General features: G+C 37.1%; 1 protein-coding gene across 1 annotated transcript in view; it reads right to left on the bottom strand.

Annotated features, from left to right (window-relative positions):
- CNTN6 (contactin 6) overlaps positions 1-22,367 on the bottom strand; it is a 290,271-nt gene that overhangs the window by 168,596 nt on the left and 99,308 nt on the right. Inside the window, 1 exon segment of the mRNA XM_087431359.1 lies at positions 1,924-2,050. Within this exon segment, the coding sequence (XP_087287485.1) occupies positions 1,924-2,050 (127 nt within the window).

Genomic DNA, 22,367 nt, shown 5'->3' with positions numbered 1-22,367 from the left:
TTATTAGGTGATTTTGAAAAATGTGTTAATCAGATTTTTATATATTTAACCATATATTAAATTAAGTAAGATAGCTCATCATTGAAGGAAACAAACAAGCAAACCAACTCTGAATTGGGTGAACCAGTTTGTAAAGTGAACAATCTTCACTTAACAGATGGGCTTAACTGGTTTGTGTATCCTAAAGATAGGGAAGATTTAGTATGTGTAATGAGAAGACATAACTTTTCACCTTTTTTATTGTAAAAAAAAAAAGATGCTGAAGTTGGCTCAACAAAATACAAGATAAGGGAGAGTTGTCTTTAGTTTTGTGCATTTAAGTCATTGAAACCACTAAGCTAGACAATTTTTAGATCAAAGTAATCATACATATAAATATGGTATTTTTAATGCAATATAGAAAGTAGGCAAAACTAGCTTATTTTACCAAATAAAGGAAAATGTTAGTTTTTGTGTGTCGCTTCAAGTTCACTGCTAAAAATGAAGACTTTTAAAAAATACCTTAGGGCCGGCCTGGTAGCATAGTGGTTAAGTGCGTGCATTCTACTTCTGTGGCCCAGGGTTCGTGGTTCGGACCCCGGGAGTGGACCTACACACGGCTTATCAAGCCACACTGTGGCGGCTTCTCACATAGAAAATAGAGGATGATTGGCACAGATGTTAGCTCAGAGACAATCCTCCTCAAGCAAAAAGAGGAAGATTGGCAACAGATGTTAGCTCAGGGCCAATCTGCCTCACCAAAACAACCAAAAAAGCTTTTAAAACCCAAAGCTACAATAGTATTTTAATATTTGTTCTGTCTGTGAATATATTCTTATAATCACACTGCATATATGCAATTCTTAACAAAATATCCTTATTATTTACACAAACATAGTATATATACGTGTATATATTTTTAAATTTGTGAATTCCACCTACAGCCTGGGTCAAATTTTGCCTTTATCGCAACCTTGTAAGAACAAAAGCATTACTAACCCATCCTCCATATTATTCCACAGGTCATATGCGAGAAACAAATACAATTCTTTTTTACTTGTCCAGAATCAAAATTCTTTTTCTGCCTTAGAGGGTTGATGTAGGAGGGAGATGTCTCTCCTTAGAGGGAGACATGGTTGTCTCCACCATATTTTTCTCAAATCAGTGTTTTCTGGGTGATGGAACATAGCAGTGGAGTCGCAAAAATCGATCTAATAAGATGAAGTTTCCATCTTGATTAATTCCTATCAGGGGAATGTTTTCACAGTCGTTGTATACGGGGCAACCAAGGCAGGAGCCTCAAATCGGGGGGAGAGGAGTACAAAATGAGCTTGTGCTTCAGAGTCTTTCACCTTGAGGAAACAAATCTTTTCCTTACCTTTATTTTCCTGTCTTTTTCCTTTATTTTTCTTTCTTCCTGTCTTCCTGTGTTTCTTTCTTCCTTTCTATCTTTCCTTCCCTCCCTCCCTCCTCCTTCCTTCCTTCCCTCCTTTCTTCCTTCGTTTTTTCCTTCCTTCCTTCCCTTCCTTCCTTTCTTTCTTCCTTCCTCCCTCCCTTCCTTCTTTCTTTCCTTCCTTCTTTCTTTTTCTTTCCTTTCCTTTTTTCTCTCAATTCTAACCACAACATGGCACTGCATGCCACCAGTTTCAAGAATAACTGTTCTAAGCAAAACTAGTCAATAAGACAGAGTCATAATAGTGGTTGCCAGGGAGTGGGGGTGGGGGTGAGGTAGTTATCACCTGGAAAGTGGCATGACGGAACTCTTTGGGAGACAGAAAATGTATATATCTTCATTTCAGTGATGGGCACACAGCTGTATACCTGTGTAAAAACTCACTGAGCTGTACACTTCAAATTAGTGCACTTTAAGCACTTTATTGTGTGTATGTTTTACCTCAGAAACAAAGAAAAAATTCAGTGTGGTGCCCAGAGGTGTGCCTTTACCTATAATGAGGTGAAGGGTAACCACTAGCAGCACAATTCAGGACGATTTCAGATTTTGATAAATCCAAAGGAAAAATGACATCTTGTGGCTCCTGGGTAAAAATAGGACTGCTCAAATGACCATCACCTGGAAAAAGAAAAGAATAACACCACATCAGAAAACTTGACCCTGTTTTGAATGCAAGTCTGTATTAGATATCAAGTCAATACACATTTAAAAAAACAATTTATCTTAAAAAAATCTCAAACATACAGGAAATGTTGCAAGAATGGTACAAAGACATTTTTTTCTGACCCATTTAGAGTAATTTTACAAGCTGATGCCCCATCATCTCAAATAAATTAGTTTATATTTCCTACAAAGGGCACAATAAAACCATCAAAATCAAGAAATTAACATTGATTCAGTATTAGCATCCAATCCTCAGGCCCTTTGTCACTGTTTTTCCTAATAAAATCCTTTACAGCAAAAGGATCCAGTTGAGAATCACAGATTTCATTTAATTGTTATGTCTCTTTAGTCTCCTTCAATGTGGAACAATTCCCCAGTCTTTCCTTGATTTTCCTGACCTTGATACCTTCGAAAACTACAAGGCAATAATTTGGTAAAGTTTCACTCAATTTGGGCTTGTCTGAGCAGTCCGCTACCAACAGCAGGTTAGGGGACCTGGCAGGAGCTGTATACTGAGGATGCAGGTAATACATAAAAGGGTCTATAAAGACCTTAAAAATTAATAGTAAAACAAGTGAAAATTGGCTCTTTTTTTAAAAAAATTATCACTATGAAAAAGACTCCCCTGCCAGCCAGAGTACACTGATCTCATTGTCTTGCCTTCTGTCCCTCCATTCCCTTCCCCCATTGGGGCACCACTCTGTCTGCCGTTTTTATGACTACATTCAGGGATGCTCTGTGCTTTACACTGCATCCTATCAGGTGGTGCAGGATTTCTGTTTGTCCCATTACTGGTGAAGTCAACTTTGGTCACTTGATTAAGGTGCTGCCTGCCAGACTTCTCCACTATAAAGTTACTCTTTTTTCTTTTATAATTAGTATTTTGTGGTTAGGGACTTTCAGACAATGCAAATATACTGTTCCTCACTGAATGTTTAAATTTTTTATTCATATATTTCTATCAATATGATCTAATCTATCAGTGTGAAACCATAGTTTATTTTATTAAACAAGTTAGAATCGATTACTATTTACTTTGATGCCCAGATTATTATTGATTTGGCCAGAAGGAGCCCATTCAAGCTGGTTTCTTTGTCTTTTTGACAAAGAAAGATGTGTCTATCATTCTTTGAACTTTTCCTTACTTTCTGGTATGAGAAAATGTTCTAGGGCCCAGTGGCATAATGGTTAAGTTCAGCGTGCTTCACTTTGGCAGCCCGGGGTTCACGGGTTCAGATCCCAGGCATGAATCTACCCCACTCATCAGTGGCCATGCTGTGGCGGTGTCCCACATACAAAATAGAGAAAGACTGGCACAGATGTTAGCTCAGGGCCAATCTTCCTCACCCCTCAAAAAAAGGTCTAGAATCATCTTGTATTTCTTCTGCCCCAGTCATGGAAGCAGACATTTTTTCCTAAGAAAATCTGGTTCCTTTTATTAAAGAATGATATTTAGAAACCAGGATCTGGATGCTAAGTGTACTCATTTTTATTGAGGTGTTCTTGCTCTGAGGTCCTCTCAGTGTATGTGTGTGTATGTGTGTAGGTTATATATACATTAATACATATAATTTACATATAATTATGTGTATGCATATGTTTACATATATATGTGTGTGTATTCGTATTCCATAACTTCATCTACCTATAGTGATCTATAATGGGTTTGTTCTAGTTTTCCTCTGTCCCTTGTCCCTATTTGCAATCCCCTATTCAGACTGTGAGAACCTTGCTTTCCATTATCTTCAATGTATTTATGCATTTGTTCAATCCACCTATGTATAATTAATTTCCAGTTACTGCCACCACCATCTCCCCTCGGTGAAGGTCCTCTTCACTCTGCAAAAGTTCTAACAGCTGTTCCTGGTTTTATTCCCACACCTGCCTTACACCACTTGGGGGACTGTCCCCTTCCTCCTCATTTCACTCAGATTCCAACCCTGTGTAGAGTCTCCCTCCTGCCTGGATGCCCTCTTTCACAACATTTGACCTCTGGCATTCTGTGCGTAGTCATATTCCAAAGTGGATAACTTTGTCACATCCTTCAGGATCTAACACCTCACATTGGAACGCCCCTTCTCACTAAAAAAACCTTAAAATAGAGAGAAGCACCCAGATATTATAATAAAGGCTGAACTTCCCTCCACCCCACCATTCCCTCAGGCTACAAAATGTAGGTACTCATGATCTATCCAACCTCTACACGGGAGCTAGGAGCAACAAAACAAACAGGTACCAGATATGAAGAGAAGAAAATTAACAAATATCCCTCTTTATAAAGGAATACATGAATTGTCTGCACAGTTCCTCAAGCATAAGCAAAATGAAAAGAAATGAAATAGTAACTATGCAAATATATTACAACAATAAAAGTGAAAAACGTAGCATGCCAAAAATAGACAAAATACTCATTCTGGGAGAAACTATAACTCAAGGAAACCTAGAAAATTTCTCAAAATTGTTTCATGCTGTAGAATAAAAATATTAATTCAAAAAACACAACATATAACTCAATGGCAAGATGAAAAAAGCAATAGAATCCGATAAATTAGGAGTTTGCAAACTTAAGGATCCAAATTGCAACCAAAACAACATCACTAAAGAACTAATAAGTCAATTAGAATAGGCAAGAAACTAAACAGACACCTACTGAAAGTCAAATCACTGATATAAATGGAAGATTTGAGACAATTATAATTAATTCAGTTGAAAAAAACACATAATAAAGCAATTGAAGAAAAGGCAATGGATAAGAAAGATAAAGATGATCTAACATAAAGATCCTTGATGTCACTGAAATAGTGAATCAAACAAATGTATGCAAAGATATCATCAAAAAAATTTCCTGTGAATTAAAAGAATACACCATGTTCCAGGAACATTTGAGAGAGAGCACTCAACACCCAAGACATGTTAGTTAAGTGACTGATCTTCAAAATTAAAGACTTTGCAAGGAGACCGGGCTGAAACAACAAATCATCTAAAAGAATGAAAGAAAGACCAGATTAATCTCAGATTTTAAAAAGGTAGCATTCTATATCAGAAGACAGTGAAGAAAAGTCTACGATATTCTGAATAGAAGAATGACATGACTATTATCACCCACCAAGATATCTTTCCAACATAATGGCATTCAATATTCTTTAACATCAAAAAGAAAATAAGAACCCTCAGGGAATATAACATAAATGACTATTCGTAAAGAAATGACTTAACAATGAAATCCATCCAATTAAAAATGAACTAACACATAGATCTCAAGAATTAAGGAGGAATAGGATGGATATTGAATACATTTAAATATAAAACTAACACTTAAGAACCATGTTAGCTTTGATTACAGAACAAAATATGGATGCTATAAACTCGGATAATGTAAAAATAACAATATAAATAGAAAAATGAGGAGCGGGTGAGGGACTGTAGTTAGAAATATGAGTGCTGATATCATCTTCTTTCATAGCAAAAAGTCAATAGATAAACAATATATATGTATTAATTTTTAAAAGCATAAGCACTCTGATCTCTTAGTATTATTCAGTGCATCTTTTACCCTTAGAGGAATCTTTTAGAAAAAAAAATATATCTTTGTTGTCTCGATTTATTAGAAGTTCAAAATTCTCTTCATTTTTACATTGTTTTATTTTTACTTTTGTTAAACAAAAATAAAATTCAATCCTGTGATTGAATTTTAAAAGTAGTTAAAAGTAATATTTATGGTATGATCCCGTTTTTGTAAAAGTATTATTCTCTTTCTATGCATTTATCTATCTACACATTAGTCTACCTTCTCTGTATTTATATGCATAGAAAGATGGCTGTGATTTTACCAAACCTCAATAATTCTTATTTTGAGGGAGAGTTTCATTTGGAATAAAGTTTTTCATTTTCTTTGCATAATTTTTCATAGTTTGAATGTTTAATGTGCATTACATTAAAGAAAACAATTGATTTTTTTTTAATGAAGGAAAGAGACTGGAAGCAAATATATTGAGATGATAATCTAATTTTTGATGGTAGAATATGAATGGCTTTTCTGTTCTTTTTTGTCGATCTCTATAACTTTAAAATTTCTAACCACCTTCCCCCCCCAAAAAAAACCTGGCTGAAATAATGCATATTAAGTACCTAGCATGGTGCCATGCCCAAAATAGGCGCACAACAAATGTTAATTTATTTACCTTCCTTTACCTTCACCAAGAGAAAAGTGATGTTCAAACTTCATATAATCTAAATTTGGGGTATAATTGACTTAATAATATCCTACATTTGGGACAGTGATATGTGGTTTTCAAAGGACCTTTACATACACCAATTAACAAATTAAATCCCTGTGACCTGTGAGACACACATTTCCATTTCCATTTGGTAGACAAAGAATTTAAGACCAATAAAACCGGGCATTTTCTAACAAACTTTGGTTCGTTTTGAAAGCCACAAAAACTTGGTCTTGGTGAATTATCATCTTATTTACCTTATTTATTCATTGATATTTGTTATCAAGTTTTTAAGAGCTTGAATCCATACCAGTACAAGTCTAGCTTGTCAGCTGATTGTTTGGTCTCTTTTGGTAAATTGTTAGATTTTTTCATACTGTAATGAACTGATCGAATACTAGTAGACTTTTGTCACTTTGTCTATACTGTCTGAAAGCAAGGGTTATCTTAGTTTTCTGTATAAGAACAGCTAAAAACATGTGACAATATGATACCAAAAACAAGAAATCAAAATGGTTTTTCAAGTACTTTTACTTTAAGAATGTACTAGAGGTTCATTAAAGTGTTGGTATTTTGAGTTACTTGAAAAATAAGCGATTAAGGGCCAGCCTGGTGGCATAGTGGTTAAGTTCGCATGCTGCACTTCAGCAGCCCAGAGTTCGCAGGTTCAGATCCTGGGTGCAGACCTACACATCACTCATCAAGCCATGCTGTGGTGGCATCCCACATACAAAATAGAGGAAGATTGACACAAATGCTAGCTCAGCGACAATCTTCCTCAAGCAAAAAGAGGAAGATTGGCAACAGATGTTAGCTCGGGGCCAATCTTCCTCACCAAAAAGAAAAAAAGTGATTAAATAATTGGGTATTGAAAATGTCTACTACTTTAAAATCATCTGTGATTATAATACTAATCTATTAAAAATGTTTTACTTGGCAGTAAAGCAAGAACTTTGCAATAGAAGAACACTGAAAAATAAATATTTTTAAATGACAATTAAAAGAAAATCATACAATGTTATTGAAAATGCATTTTTTTCCTCTTTTATCTTCAATGGAATTGAAAAAAAATTTTAATCCTATGATCTGACTTCAATGTTGGATCAAACCTGCCACCATCTAAAGTCTAAAGTTCGTTGTCATCCCCAGAATGTTGAGAGCTTTTGATTATATCTAACACAGTCACATTTTGGCATTTCTAAACAGTCCTTAAACTTCTTCATGGAGAATCACTGCTTAATCCATTGGAGTGGGCTCTTAAAGTCATGTTTGATTTACTTTACAGAATTCCTCTGGCCATGCTGACTGGCCCAAAGGTGACTATGCCCTGCAGGGCTGCTGCGTTTCTCTCTCCTGGGAATGAAAAATAATATTAAGAGATGCTAGTCTCTGATGGTTACTTGAATGGAGATGTGGTTTTTCAGGTATATTAGAGCATCCGTCTTCCATAAAACTCATGAAGAATTAGAGACTACTAGTCTATACAAAGACAGAGATGGAGACAGACAGACAGATAGGCAGACAGGCAGTAGAATGATGGAGAGAAAGAATCACTGAGTAAAGAGTGGCTTTATTCCCTAAGCTTTTTTTTTTTTTTTACATTTTAATTTTTATTTATTTATTTTCCCCCCAAAGCCCCAGTAGATAGTTGTATGTCACAGTTGCACACCCTTCTAGTTGCTGTATGTGGGTCGCGGCCTCAGCATGGCCGGAGAAGCCGTGCGTCGGTGCGCGCCCGGGATCTGAACCCGGGCCGCCAGCAGCGGAGCGTGTGCACTTAACCACTAAGCCACGGGGCCAGCCCTCCCTAAGCTTTTTGATCCTTGGTTCCAGTTCCCAGTGAGACCTGCGTCTGGGTTACATGAGCCATCAACTGTGCAATCTGTTTCTTGCAACTGAGAGAGCCTTGAGAAAGACAGATTCAAATAAACAATATAGAGAGACCAGTGTTCTGCCTCTTTTCTACTCTCCAGAACTACCAAAGTGCAGACAACCTGGGCAGGCAACCATTTGTTTTCAGGAGAAGTTATTAGGGGCAAACTCAGCACATTAGAAGGCACATATCTAAAAGAACACAGAATTAAAAGGCATACTACCCATGGTTTTACCTGAATCTCATTGTTTGGGCTTGGGCAAATTTCACGTTTCAAGACGTGAAAGGTTCTCCAAGGTCACACCCAGATAGAAAGTTCCTGGGATCTCTCTTCGTTTTGCAATCCTGTCCTTCCCAATGTGTTTCCCGACCCAGGCTTCTGACACACCCAAAATGTCTTCTACTGCAGAGGTTCAACTTCTAAAATCATTTTCCAATTCATTAAAAGCAGGACAAAACAAAAAGAAGTAAAGTTTGATGCTTTGCTTGGTTTTATCAAAGAGGAAACTAAAACCAGGGTGTGTAACCAGTGCGGTCCCACAGGGCTTGGCTCTTAGTAAGGCCCTGCACGTCCGATTAAACGCTCCGCAGTCACTACCTTAACATTCTTAATATAGTTACCCCTGAATTCGTGCTTGGTAAGTGAGGTCTGATGAGTCTGATGAGCCCTGAGTGCTTGGAGCCTTGGCTAACACGTGGCCTTTGACTCCTAACCTCCTGCTGCCTCATGCCCCTCCTGGCCTCCCCTCCTCCCCTCTGCTCAGCAATGCCTGCAGCTCTCACTCCAGGATAGGGCCCAGGAGCAGCACATGCAGCATCAGGGTCTGCCATTAACTTCCCATGGTGTCTCAGGGCGGGGCATGGAGGTGGCCCTCCCTGTCCAAATGTGACAGCACTAGAGCACATTCAGCAGAGGCCCGCCTGGTGTGGGTGAGCCTCTTGTTCACTCTTGCTCTGGGTACCTGGCGTGTCCTAGCACAGACTGCAATGCCTTTGAGGGTTGTCCATCTGCTGTAAGTTGGCTAGGGCCTTTGGCACAACATGTGGGTCAAGCAGCTGGTGATGGGCAGAACCCAGTGGCCAGTAGGGCAGCAGTAGGCCATGTTGGCACCGAGTGGTGGAGGGAGGCCCCAGGGCCTGGAGAGTCTGCCTCACCTCGCAAGTATCCCAGTGCGCAAGAGAGAGTGACATTAAATAGCAAATAAAAAACACCATACCAGACCAAGAGAGATACCATGGAAGAAAGGAGAAGTTTCATATTTTAGTACTATTAACAAAAATTCTTTCCTGCTTTTTGAAGAAGGGGTCCCACACTTTCAGTTTGCACTGCCCTGCAAATTATGTGGCTGATTTTGGCTAAAGCTTACAGAAGTTAAATGAGTTGCTCAAAGTCACACTGCTAATGATATTCCAGAGCTGGTATTCAAACCCAGGTTTGACATCAAGTCCAGGGTTGCACACACTACAGCATATCCATTGAGTTCTGCATACTTCCGGAACTAAAAAAGCTCTACCCTCTCTGGCTTTACTTTTCTTCTGTTAGTACTAAGCCTCTGCCTTAGTTTCCAAAAAAGTTCCTTAGCCTGTAGAACCTCCCCTAGACTAAGGTCAATCATGTCTTCCCTGGAATTCAGCTTCTAAAAAAAGAAGATCTCTTAATCTCTCTCTGTCTCGCTCTGTCTCTCTCTCTCTCTCTCTCTCTCTCTGTCTCTCACAGGCTCACAAGTTTAGCTGTCCAACAAACAGGTGGAAATACTGGCTCAGTAGTGAGGGTTGGGGTGGAGAGAGACTGATTTTTGGAATCATCGGCCTTTAAATTTTAATGAAAAGAGAATTTTATTCTAGTAATGGTTTAATGATAATACATTCTACAGATACGTTTGAAATTATTTCAAAGGTGTAGGTTTCCATGTTCATTGCAGCATTCTTTACAATAGCCAAGACATGGAAACAGCCTAAGTATCCACTGATGGATGAATGGATGAAGAAAATGTGGTATCTATATGCAATGAAATATTATTCAGACATAAAAAAGAAGAAAATTCTGCCATTTGTGACAACATGGATGAATCTTGAGGGCATTATGCTAAGCGAAGTAAGTCAGGCGGAGAAAGACAAATACTCTTTGTAAGTATTCAAAGATCTCACTTATATGTGGAATCTAAAAAAAAAAAAAAACCACTCATAGAAACAGAGAGTAGATTGGTGCCGGGGGAGGAGTGGGGAGGGATGGGGGTGGGAGAAACGGGCGAAGGCGGTCAAAGGGTACAAACTTCCAGTTATAATATGAATAAGTTCTTGGGGATATGAAGTACAGCATGGTGACTATAATTAACAATACTATATTATATATTTGAAAGCTGATACGACAGTAAATTTTAAAAGTTCTCACCACAAAAATATTGTAACTTTATGAAGTGATGGATATGTTAACTAACCTTATGTGATAATCATTTTGCAATATATACATATTGCAAATCATTACATTGTACACCTTAAACTTACACCGTGTTGTATGTCAATTATCTCAATAAAGCTGGAAAAAAAAAGTGTGGGTTCAAAATAGCTTTAACTCTAAACGTTAGTTAGATTCAAGCCATACTTTGAAATTGGCCATTTCTTTTACAACTTGGATAATCAGTGACTCCTTATTCAAGCAAACATCAAAGATCTGAAAAGGAGGAGTTTATCAGTTACCTGACAATGGCCGTACTTGTATTTCTTTCACGCAATAGACATTTGAAAAGACAGTTCTTAATTGAGAAGCTACTTTGAACATAATGGAATCATTCTGATTATTTTTATGTATAGTACTCTAGCAGAATGAACTTGTGATATACACCTGGTTTAACATTGGAGATCTGCAGTATTTCAGTCCAATCAGATATCTATGGTGACCTAGAGATTTGCAGGTTAAGCATTAAACCTGCCTGAAAAGTATACGACATATTAGAAGTGGCACACAGACCGTAAAGTAAATCATAATAAGAAGTGTTCGTTACCATACCTTTCACATTCTGTTGATCTCTTCAGTTTAAAGCCAAACTAAAATAAAATTCTACATCATCGTTTAGTTAGATATTGCCAGAAAACAGTGATAAAGTCCAACACAAGTAAATTAAACCAACTTGTATTAGCTCTGATTATGTATTGAACCTGCTTTACGCACTGACAATGCAAAAATAAATAAATGAATTGCACTCAAGAAGCTTATGATTAAATAAGAGCAATTTTGGCACATAGTAAGTGCCAGGGATAAAGTTGAACTTGTACATGGATTATTTTATTTTATCCTTCTAAGAACCCTGTCAAGTAGATTCTAATATTCCCAATTTAAGGGTGAAGAAATTTTGATTTCGAGAACTTAAGTAACTTGCTCAGTATCAAACAGCTAGAGAGTAGTGGAATCCAATTTTGAATCAAGGCAATCTGACTCCAGAACCCATACTCTCAGTCATTATGATATATATTCCGGAAAGGGAAGCCAACATAAACACAATTAGCTAACTGCAATATTACAGGATAAGCATTATTCCAAAAACATATATATAATTTTAAGGGAGTCCAGAGAAGGAAGTAATTAATTCTACCTAAACTTTACAGAAGAGTGACAAAAGATGCAATATTGAGCTGTGTGTAACAGAATGAGAATGCCTTTGAAAGGGAAGGGTATAGTAAGGAAATTCTAAAAAGAAAAGCTTAAATAAAGATATGAAAATATCTGTCATTCAAAAAATATAACTAGTCTGGAAAGTTTTAGGAGAGTAATGAAATATAAGAAGGGATGTAGATTTAGAATGGTTTTGAAGGACCCTAAATGACATGACAGGGGTTTGAACATGATGTGAAAACAGTTAGAAAACATGGAAGTGTTTTCAATTTTAAGCAGAAGTATGACACGCTTAGATTTACGACTCACTGGAGGAAGGGAAAGGAAGAGAAACCACAGATCAGGGAGATTATTTATCAAACATTTGAAAGCACTGAGATAATTGGGGCACTGTCAGTAGGGATGAAGAGAATAAGAACAATCTGAGAGCGATTTTGAAGTGTTTAGAAGCAATACCAACTGAATAATATAACTGATTTGATATGAGAGATGAGAGAAAGAGAGCAGTAACGATCACTCTGAGCTAGCTAGTATGGATGCATGCAAGAATGTATGTATGTCAAAGTCCTTAACTACTAAAGGAAGAAGGAGAAGAGGAAAGATGAGGGGCAGTGAGGATGAAAGGAGACGAGAAAGTAGATACAAGTTTAATCCATTTTTCATTCATTTCTTGAACAAATATTTATTTGTGGGCTTAAGTGCAAAAACTATCTTCAAGTCTGAAAATATAGCAGTGAAAAATCTGCTAACATTGCTGCTCTGACGGAGCTTGTAATTCTAACTGGAGGAGGCATAACATAAATCAACAAATAAACACTTGGTGCATGAGATGGTTTTACGTGCTATGGAGAAAAATAAAGGGTAAGAGAGCTAGAAATTCTGGGTTGAGGTGAGTGGTTATATATTATAAAAGGTGATGAAGGAAGATTACTGGTCTGGTAACGTCTGAACGGGATCTAAAGAAAGTGAGTAATAAGACATACATCAAGAAGAAATTCTAGAGTTAGGAACAGCAAGTACAAAGCCCCTGAGGGCTTCTATTAGACATCCTACTAAAAATATCAAAGGTGCCATTCAATACATGAGTCTATGAGTCTGGAGTTCTGGAGAGTGCATGTATTTGAGAGTCATTAGAATGAATGTACATATAGCAAAGAAGAGGTCCAAAAGCTAAGCCTTAAGTCATGTCAATGTTTAAAGATCAGAATGGTGAGGAGGAACAAGTAAAGAGACTGAGGAAGAATGGCCAATGTTGTAGGAGGTATCCTAAGAGAGTGATGACCTATAATTTAAAATTAGAGAAGTATTTCAAACAAGAGGGAATCGTCAGCTTTGCCAAATAGGGATGGTAGGCCAAAGAGATGAAGGAAAAATACACCAGTGGATTTAGCAACGTAGAGATCACTGAGGACTTAGCAAGAGTGCTTGAGTGGAATATGGCTCCTGAATGGAGTGTGGTCAAGGAGCAATGTGAAGAGAGGAGTTGGAGATGGTAAATATGAAAAAAATTGTAGGGAGTTTTTTCATAAAGGGATCCAGAGAATTTGGGTGGTATTAGAGAAACACGCAGCGTCAAGAGAGTATTTTGTTGAGATGAGCTAGGACAGCATATGTGCGTGCTTCTGGACATGACTCAGTAGAGTGAGAACATAATGATGCAGGACAGAGAGAAGATAATACTCTGAGGAATGACCCTGAGGAGGGGACACAGGAGGGATCTAGTTCACTGGGTAGTAACTGGCCTTAGAAAGAAAGGTTTCTTCCACAGTAACAAGACAGAAGGCAGAGTAAATAGAGACAGGTAGAAAATATACCAATACATGTGGGATTGAAAGCATATTAAAATTATCTTGATTTATTTTTTTTTACTTTCTTAGGGAAAAGGGAGGAATATCATAGGCTGAGACAGAGAATGGGAGAAGAAGGATGGGAAGCTTGAGAAGAGATGACAATGTGTAAAATGATCATCAGGAGAATGAAAAAGTGAATATTCAAGAGATATGTGACAGGACATATGAGGAAAATTTTTGAAAGATTTCAAAATGGACATAAAAAGATTACCGGCATCCTGTCCAGTGCATATTTTTTGGGGTTAACTTTGCCTTTCCATGTCTTTTATCTATTTTACCTCAATGTAAGGAAGAGAAAACTGTTAAGAATGCAAGTGATTCTTAATCATTGAAATGCAGAAGAATTGTGTCCAGTGAAATGCAATTGGTGTTTCCCTTGTGGATGAACCAGGGTTTGGTTTGGTTTGGTTTTGTAACAGCTTTCTTGAGATATAATTCACATACCATGCAATTTACCCACGATAAACACATTTTGCATCTATTTATGAATTCATTTACCATTCCCTATTGCCTATGCATGTGCAGTCCTTTGAATTCCACCTTTGAACAAGTTGCAACATTTTAGGGGTTCCCACCGTATTAATTAATTTGTTAAACAAAGTCTTTCAGGTGGGTTCATTTATATTTGTTTGAGATTCGCGATTTTGCTATTTAAAAAATACTATTAAAACATGTTAAATTTGAATTGCCAGAAGGACGCATAGATGTAGAACCCGTAGCTAGTTATAAGCAGGAGTTGGCTGGCGAGAGAGGCAGAATTGGATGGCATTGCTTTGTAAAAGGTAGTAGCAGCATGGAATTGAATGAAAAGAAAACTGAAGATGGAAGACCGAGGATCTTCAACATCTATTGGAATGGACAAAAGAGAGAAAATAGCCAAAAAATTTTAAGGAAAATCTATATGAAAAGCTGAGACTATTTTACCAGGATCATTGTATTAGTTTTCTATTACTACCATAACAAATTACCTCCAATTTAGTGGCATAAAACTACACAAATTTATTATCTTATAGTTCTGTGGGTTAGAATTGCAAAATGGATCTCACTGAGCTAAAATCAAGCTATTGGTAGAGCTGTATCCCCTTCTTGAGGCTTTAGAGTAGAATCCTTTTCCAGCTTCTAGAGGCTGCCTGCATTCCTTGGCTCATGGACCCCTTTCTCTGTCTTCAAAGCCAGCAATAGTACATTGAGTCCTTCTCACATCAAATTACTCTGACTATTTTTCCATAGTCACATTTCCCTCTGCTTCTCTTCTTGTCTCTCTTTCTTCCACTTTTAAGGACCCTTGTAATTACATCAGTTTCATCCACATAATCCAGGGTAATCTACCCATTAGGATCAGCTGATTAGCAACCTTAACTCCATCCGCAAATTTAATTCTCTTCTACCATGTAATCTAACATATTCACATGTTCCAGGGATTAGGACATGGACATCTTTGGGGCTATTATTCTGCCAATCACACCTGTCATATGGGATGCCAAGAAAGGAGTTTTTAATAGAGGACATAGTTAAGATTGTCACATGTTAGAGAGTAATAATGAAAAAGAAGAACAACAAAGCACTAGTGTTGGTCATCAGGGAGTCTTTGTTTCTTCTTTAGAAAAAATTTCATTATCAAAGTCAAGATGGATTGAGACACATAGGACAAGTTTAAGGTAAATTGAAGACTGAAGGAAAACTATGACGTGGTATATAGAGTACACTCCAAAGAAGTCAGATGGCAAAGAGAAAGAGAGTGGTAAGCAGAAATAACAGCAGGGCCTAGAGAAGTTGTTGGTATGTGTGCATTTCACTTTTGATTATTTATATTTTTAGAACCAAAGGGACAAGCCTATTTGTAGGCTGGTGCTCAGGGGCCAACTGAAAAGCAAACTCAGATTCTCTCTTTTGAATTTCTGGGTCTTTGACCTTATTACTTCCCCAATTTAGAGCATTTCAGCATTAACCTTTGAAAAGAACAGCATGCTGTCAAGTACACAAAGCATCTAAAAGCACTTTCCTAAAATGTTCCCGAGTGAAGATGTTAGAAAACGCCACAAAACCTGTTATTATCATTGAGGTGTGACTGTGGCTCCATTGGTTGCTCTCTGAGATGAGACTGTATCTACCTGAAATGGCATTGATTCCATGTATATACCAATAACAAACCAAAAGGAGAAAAAACATTTGGAAAAAGAAAATAAATAACTGAGAAAAGCACTCTAAAAATCTATGAATAGCAAACACGTATATGGACCCCAAATGTACATTATTTGATAATAACAGACATACTGTGGTAACACAGTGTCACAACTAAGCATGCTGATCCATCAATCAGGCTTCATGCTTATTGCCAATAAGAATATCTTAATGAAATCAATAGGTTTGGGGTTAAATGTCACCCAAGTGGCCTCCTTTGGAAGGCTAAGACCGTACCTTATTTCCACATATGTCATCTATGCCTTTCTGCTTTCTCAAGTTGAATTCTCTCTCTCATTCCAGTCACGTACTTCTCCTGCCCTCTCTGCCATGCAAAAATGCCACCAAATTTATCAGAAAAGATTTGCCCTTTGTGAAACTAGCCTGATTAAGTTTTATCAGCTCATATCTCTCTGGATGTTTGGTAACCTCATTCCTTATTACTGTCTCAGAGATCTTGCCTACAGCCAAGGGCAGATCTGCTCATTTATAATTTCTTGTTTTTTTCTCACAGATTGTGGTGAGGTACTTTTGTTTTTGTTTTGTCTCTATCTCCCCGTAACTGTGAAACAATTTTGCTAAAGTTTCCTCATTTTGGTTTAAAACATTTATTTAGAAATAGATTTATATTTTTTCCAATTTATTACAATGAAAGTTTCTTATAAATTAAAATAATTGATCAATGAAAACCTCTCATGCATTTGCTGTACTTGCCAGTGTGATCTTTCTTATCAAGAAATACTTCTCACCATATTAGAGTGGATGAGCACTTATTCTCTCTTATTTCTCTCTTGCTACATCAGTTTAAACTTCATAAACACCATAATTACACTAGACCAAACTCGAATATGAAATAAGAAAATGAAACAGCATCCCCTGATTCATTATGCTATATTGTCTTCCTCCCAATATAAAGATTAAATGACAGGGATAGTTTACAGTGATGACATACATGAGTTCAATTTTTTTCAGACTCATAATCAACAAAAGATTTTTTTTTTTTTCTATTATGAGTGGGGAAACTGGTAGATCCCCTGTGTGAGAGAAGCCCTTGACATTTTCTGTTTATTCTTTCAAGGTTCGGCCAGTTCTGATTTTGGGTTCCTGTTTTTTCTCACTTCAGTGTTTGAACATAAACAATTTCTCCTGTGATGCTACATTAACCTTGTAAACATTTTACAGAGATGAGTATGCCTCAGGCTTTTCTTCCTCCTCCTCCCTACTCTTTCTTCACATTCTTTATCAACCTGCTTCCGTCTTCTTCCCCAGAGGGGAAGAGTTAGACAAGAGAAATATGTGACACATCTCATTGGCCTGGACTGGTATGGGCATGTAAAAGTTTCATTCACTCAATCAGTATTTTTTTAATTTTAAGGTTATTATTTTATGCCATTATATAAATAATAGATGCTCATTATGGAATATTTGCAAGGCTCAGAAATATAAAGATAAAAATATAACCAATTTTGCTACCACAAAATAACTGCTATTAAAATATTGGTACCTATAATTCCAGGATTTTTTTCTAAACTATGTGGTCAAGTTTTATTCTCTACTGTTATTCACTTAAAAATATAAGCATTCTCCCTGCTATTAATTGGCACTTGTGAAATTTTATTTTTAATTTTATATCTAACTATAAATTTTGAAAATTTTATAATAATTCATCATGTGACTGGTACATCTAAATGAAATATAAATGTTTATATTGTTCCATATTTTGGTTCTCTAATATAAATAATGCAATAATAAATGCCTTTCCTATATTTAAGATTATTTCCTTATGTTGGGGAAGAAGGAGAATCCTCCCTCTTTCCCCACCCCTCCCACCCTTTCCCTTAAGGTGCTTGTGGCTTGTCAAATAATTAAAAAGGCAGGTTAGCAGGAGAAAATAAAACAAAGTTTGATAATATGTATACATGGGAGAAACTCGGGAAAAACTGAGCAACTCAACAAAATGGCAGAGCTTCTCATCTTAAATACTATCTCCGGCTAAAGACAAAGGAGGATGTTGGGGGTGGGGGGAGTCAGCTGTGGGAGATCACCAGAAAAGCACAGTAAACAAGAGTAAGGTTATTATGCAGATTTAAGTCCTTGCCCTCTGCACTGATGAGAGTTTCTAGAGATAAGGTCATTCTCCCTTCTTCCTGGTACAGAGAGGGAGATACCTTTACAAATGGAGATTTTCCTTATAAATGTAAATGTCTCTTACAAAGGGTAACTTCTACTTTTACTTGGTTTTCAGAGCTTTGATAGGAGTGGGCTTAGCAAGGACCCTCCCAGTCTCTCCATACCCAGAGTTATCAATGGTGATGGCCTGTCCTGAGGACAGGCCTTCTATCTTAAATTCTTTTAGGCAGTTGGTTGGGGAGGAGGTCAAAGTTTCTTTCAGGGTCTTTTGTTCTGGAAAATAATCAAAGTAAAGAGATATATTTTGAGGTGGCTGATTCTGATCCCCCACACTTAGCATAATTTTCTGGAATTAGAATTAATGGATCTAAGAGAATTAATTTTGGGGGTGTTCTGATAATTATCGTTAATTTTCATCTAATTGGATCTTGTGAAGTCAAGAAATGCTTTTCAGTACAAATTTTATTCCAGCTGGAATTTGAAAGATGATGGTGATGATATTTTTGACAATTTACCAACTGTTACATGTACTAACTTCATTATCTTATTTGTCTTAACACAACTCTATGATGAAAATGCTAATTCTACTCCATTTTACACAGGGTAGAATTTGAAACTACTCAGTCTAGCATTGGAAGCCATGATCTTAACAACCCAAGAATATAGGAATTAGAGATGAAGGAATTTTGCAGAAAGAGGATAGAGTAAGTAAATGCAAGTGCCCTGATTTGGGAAAGATCAGGGAGCATTTAGAGAACTGTAGTAATCCTTCCTAAGGAAAGAGTTGACAAGAGAGATGGGGCTAGAAAGATAGAATCAAGAAGTTCCTTTAGCCATATTAAAGAATGAAGAACTAATCTTGAGGGCTTTGGGAATCACATTTTCAATGTGAAAAATGTGTCCAAATTCTGCATGCAACTGTGCCTAGCAAGCAATAGCGGCCAGTCTTGCATTTAAGGAGCTTAACAGGGAGTCGAGATATGAAGCACTCTCCAGACAAGACGGCACTAGACTTAGGGCAATACTACTTTTTTCTTTATTTGCTTATCAGACCCCAAAGGGTCCAAGTGCCTCTGGCTTCTTCTGATGCCCTGACCTTGGTTGTTTCTTCTGCGCCTTTGGAGGTATCTCGAGTGTTCCATCACCAAGTGTCACATATACTGTGAGACTCAGTTCACATAGTGCTGACTGGATGCAGCTTCACAAGGGGCTGAATTTAAATATATGCTAGGTTTCTTATTTTCTAGACAAAGAAATGAAAACAAAATTCTATTTAACTCTTCATCTATAAAAATGTAGACATTCATCTTAACTTTCCATGCTGATTCCAAAGCTAAGCAGACATCAGCTTAAATTTAGCAAATATTTCTATTGTATGTTGGCTGTTACCTATTTTATTATTTTTTTTATGTTTTTCTTTCGGAGGTAGCATGGGAGAAGCTGACTGTTTTATAAACTTCTCACAAACACCAATAATTCACAAGTGCCAAGTACTTTTGCTGACAAAAGCACAAAACCTCAACATTAATCTCAAACCAAAAAGGGCTAATCAAGCTATACTTCTTCTCATTCCTCATTACCCTGCTCCTAAGCCTACTTCTACTTAATAAATGATAATAGAAAAAATAGAAAATAAGAAGAATGGAGAATTCACTTTTGACCCATGAGCTACCTTTTTTGTTTTTTGTTTTTTTTTGCTTAGGAAGATTAGCCCCGAGCTAACATCTATGCCAATCTTTCTCCACTTTATATGTGGGTCGCCACCACAGCATGACTAATGAGTAGTGTATGTCCATGCTTGGGATCTGAACCAGCAAACCGGGGCAGCAGAAGCAGAGGGCACCAAACTTAACTACTACACCATGGGGCCTGCCCTCATGAGTCAGCTCTTAATCAGACTGCTTAGCAGTCCTTCTCTCCCCGCCCCTCACCGTGTATAATTCCTCACCCCCACCTCAAAACATCAAAAAAGGGAACTAAAACAAATGGGCAGAAGAGAGAAAAACCTCTTATTGAGATATATTTAATGGCATTTTTCACAATTCAAGTTGCCATTTTGGAATACTGTATATATTAGTTTCCGGAGGCTGCCATAACAAATTAACATGAACTGAGAGGCTCAAACCAACAATTTTCTTCTCTCATAGTTCAGAAGGCTTAAAGTCTAAAATGAAGGTGTCATCAGGGTTGATTTGCACTGGGGGCTCTGAGGGAGAAACCATCCCATGCCTCTATCCCAGCTTTTGGTGGTCGTTGGCCATAGTTGGTGTTCCTTGGCTCACAGAGGCATCACTCCAATCTCTGCCTCCCTCTTCACATCATCAGCTTCTCTGTTGTCTCCTCTCTTCTTACAAGGACTCCAGTCGTTGGATTTAGGGCCCAAACAAAATTCAGTGTGATTTTATCTCAATATCCTTAATTAATCACATTTACAAAGACCTCATTTCCAAATAAGATCCCTTTCTTTGTTTCTGGATGTACATGAATTTTGTGGAAGACACGATTCAATCCACAACACGTAACATTTTTTTTGAAATGTGTGGTGGGTGCTAGCACATGTTATGTGGGGTATTTGGGAAAAAACAAATAAAAGAATTTAAAGCTATTCCTTTACTGCTTTCATTAGAGCTGTTCCAAATTTCTCAGACCCTTTAGCACTAAAATAAGAATTACAGTTCCTCAAGGGGCAATCTAATATTCAATGTTTTCCAAACTTATTTGAAGGCAGATTTTGTTTTTTTGATAGCACCTCTTGGAATACTTTTTTTTGTTTTTTGAGGGTTTTTTTTTGCTTAACGGACAGTTCTTTGAAAATGCTAGAGAAGACAACCCTCAAGTACTTCATAGAATGAAGTTCATTTCTTTTTCTGCCTTCCAGTGCCTCTTGGAATTCCGACCTGAATTCTGGTACAACTAGACTCCACATCTCAAGAAACACAGTGAAAACAGCAAAACTTGTCTGTCTTTGTCTTTTACTCTGATTATCTGCAATTTTTATACAAGTGAAGTAATTGCTTTTCAATATGAGTTATTAGAAAATGCTAATTGTTTCTTCGAATGAGTTGGGAAAATGAGGTAGTTTCCTAGAATAATAATAACTACCATATAATCGCACACATTATAGAGCAGACAATGTATGGGATAGCTTATAAAATATTATTTAAAGCATTTTAATCCTTACAACAACACTGTAGGTATTAATATTGTTTCCATTTGACAAGTAAGAATGCTGACATTCAGAGGGCTATGACTTGCCCACGTTCACACAGCTGGTAAAATGAGGAGCCCACGCTCTTTGTCACTATGTGGTCTTCCACTTCATGTAAGTATACATTTCTCTGTTTTATCATGTTGCCTGTGTGTGTGTATGTGTGTGTGTTATGTGTTTGACTCACATCACTAAGTGTTGTAGATACTACTTTTTGTTTATTTTTTTTTTAACTTTATGAGCTCCTTAGGTTTCATTAAACGTGTGTAATGGACTTGGAGATGAAAACATTCACTTATGTATAACCTCTCACAACAATTTGGCTTTGACAATTCAAACAGTGGTACCCCAGCTAATCACAGAAGCTGATGAGCAAGGATTGTGCTTGGAACTGCTGTCACATCTATCACGATTATATGCAGAAAACGGATGAGGTTAGAGATAAAATGGTCTAATTAACAGGAGCTGCTTCAATATCCTCAATGACCAGCCAAAGATTAATCAGAAACCAGGACCTTGCCTTTCAGATGGCTGAGAGATGATACTGAGATGTATGTCAACGAACAATGGCACCAAAGTGACTAATAGCCAATTATGTCTATAACCTGAAACAACTGGTTGAGAAATTCTCCAAGGCAGACATGAGCAATGAAGAGGGGAGTCTCTGAATAATCTCTTGTCTCAGAGAAAATGCTTTTGTATCTCAAGAGTTTTAGAGAATCTGACAGATATAAAAATGGCAAAAGATTAATAACGAAGTTAATGATCTGAATCCCCTGTTTTCATCATTGTCCTACAGGTTTCTTCTCCCTCAGCTATTGGTCATTGATAGACATATGGGAACTGCCCTGGGCTGGGCAGAAAATTTCATGAATGTCCTTTATTTTTGGCTATTTTTGTTAACCTCTGAATCCCCAGGACCTGTAATAATGCACGTGATATTTGCTTAATACATATTTGGTGAATAAATAAATAAATGGACAACACAAATAAGAGTCTAATATTACAATTAATGAATATCCTATAAACCCATCACCAAACTCTTTATTGAGTATAAAGGGTTTAATCTGTTTTTGTTTTAACTGTATGTTTTTTTAAAGGAATGTTTACTGAGAGCTTACTATCTGCCAGATCCTAGACTAAGGGCTTTGCATGTGTGATGTCAGTTTATCCTCATCACAACCCTTTGGTCACTCAACATTG

The sequence above is a fragment of the Ceratotherium simum genome, chromosome 5, assembly GCF_057802395.1.
Source record: "Ceratotherium simum simum isolate JZ-2026a chromosome 5, ASM5780239v1, whole genome shotgun sequence".
NCBI classification, from domain to species: domain Eukaryota; kingdom Metazoa; phylum Chordata; class Mammalia; order Perissodactyla; family Rhinocerotidae; genus Ceratotherium; species Ceratotherium simum.
Note: the sequence above shows the minus strand (reverse complement) of the source record. Positions and strands in the feature narration are given on the sequence as shown.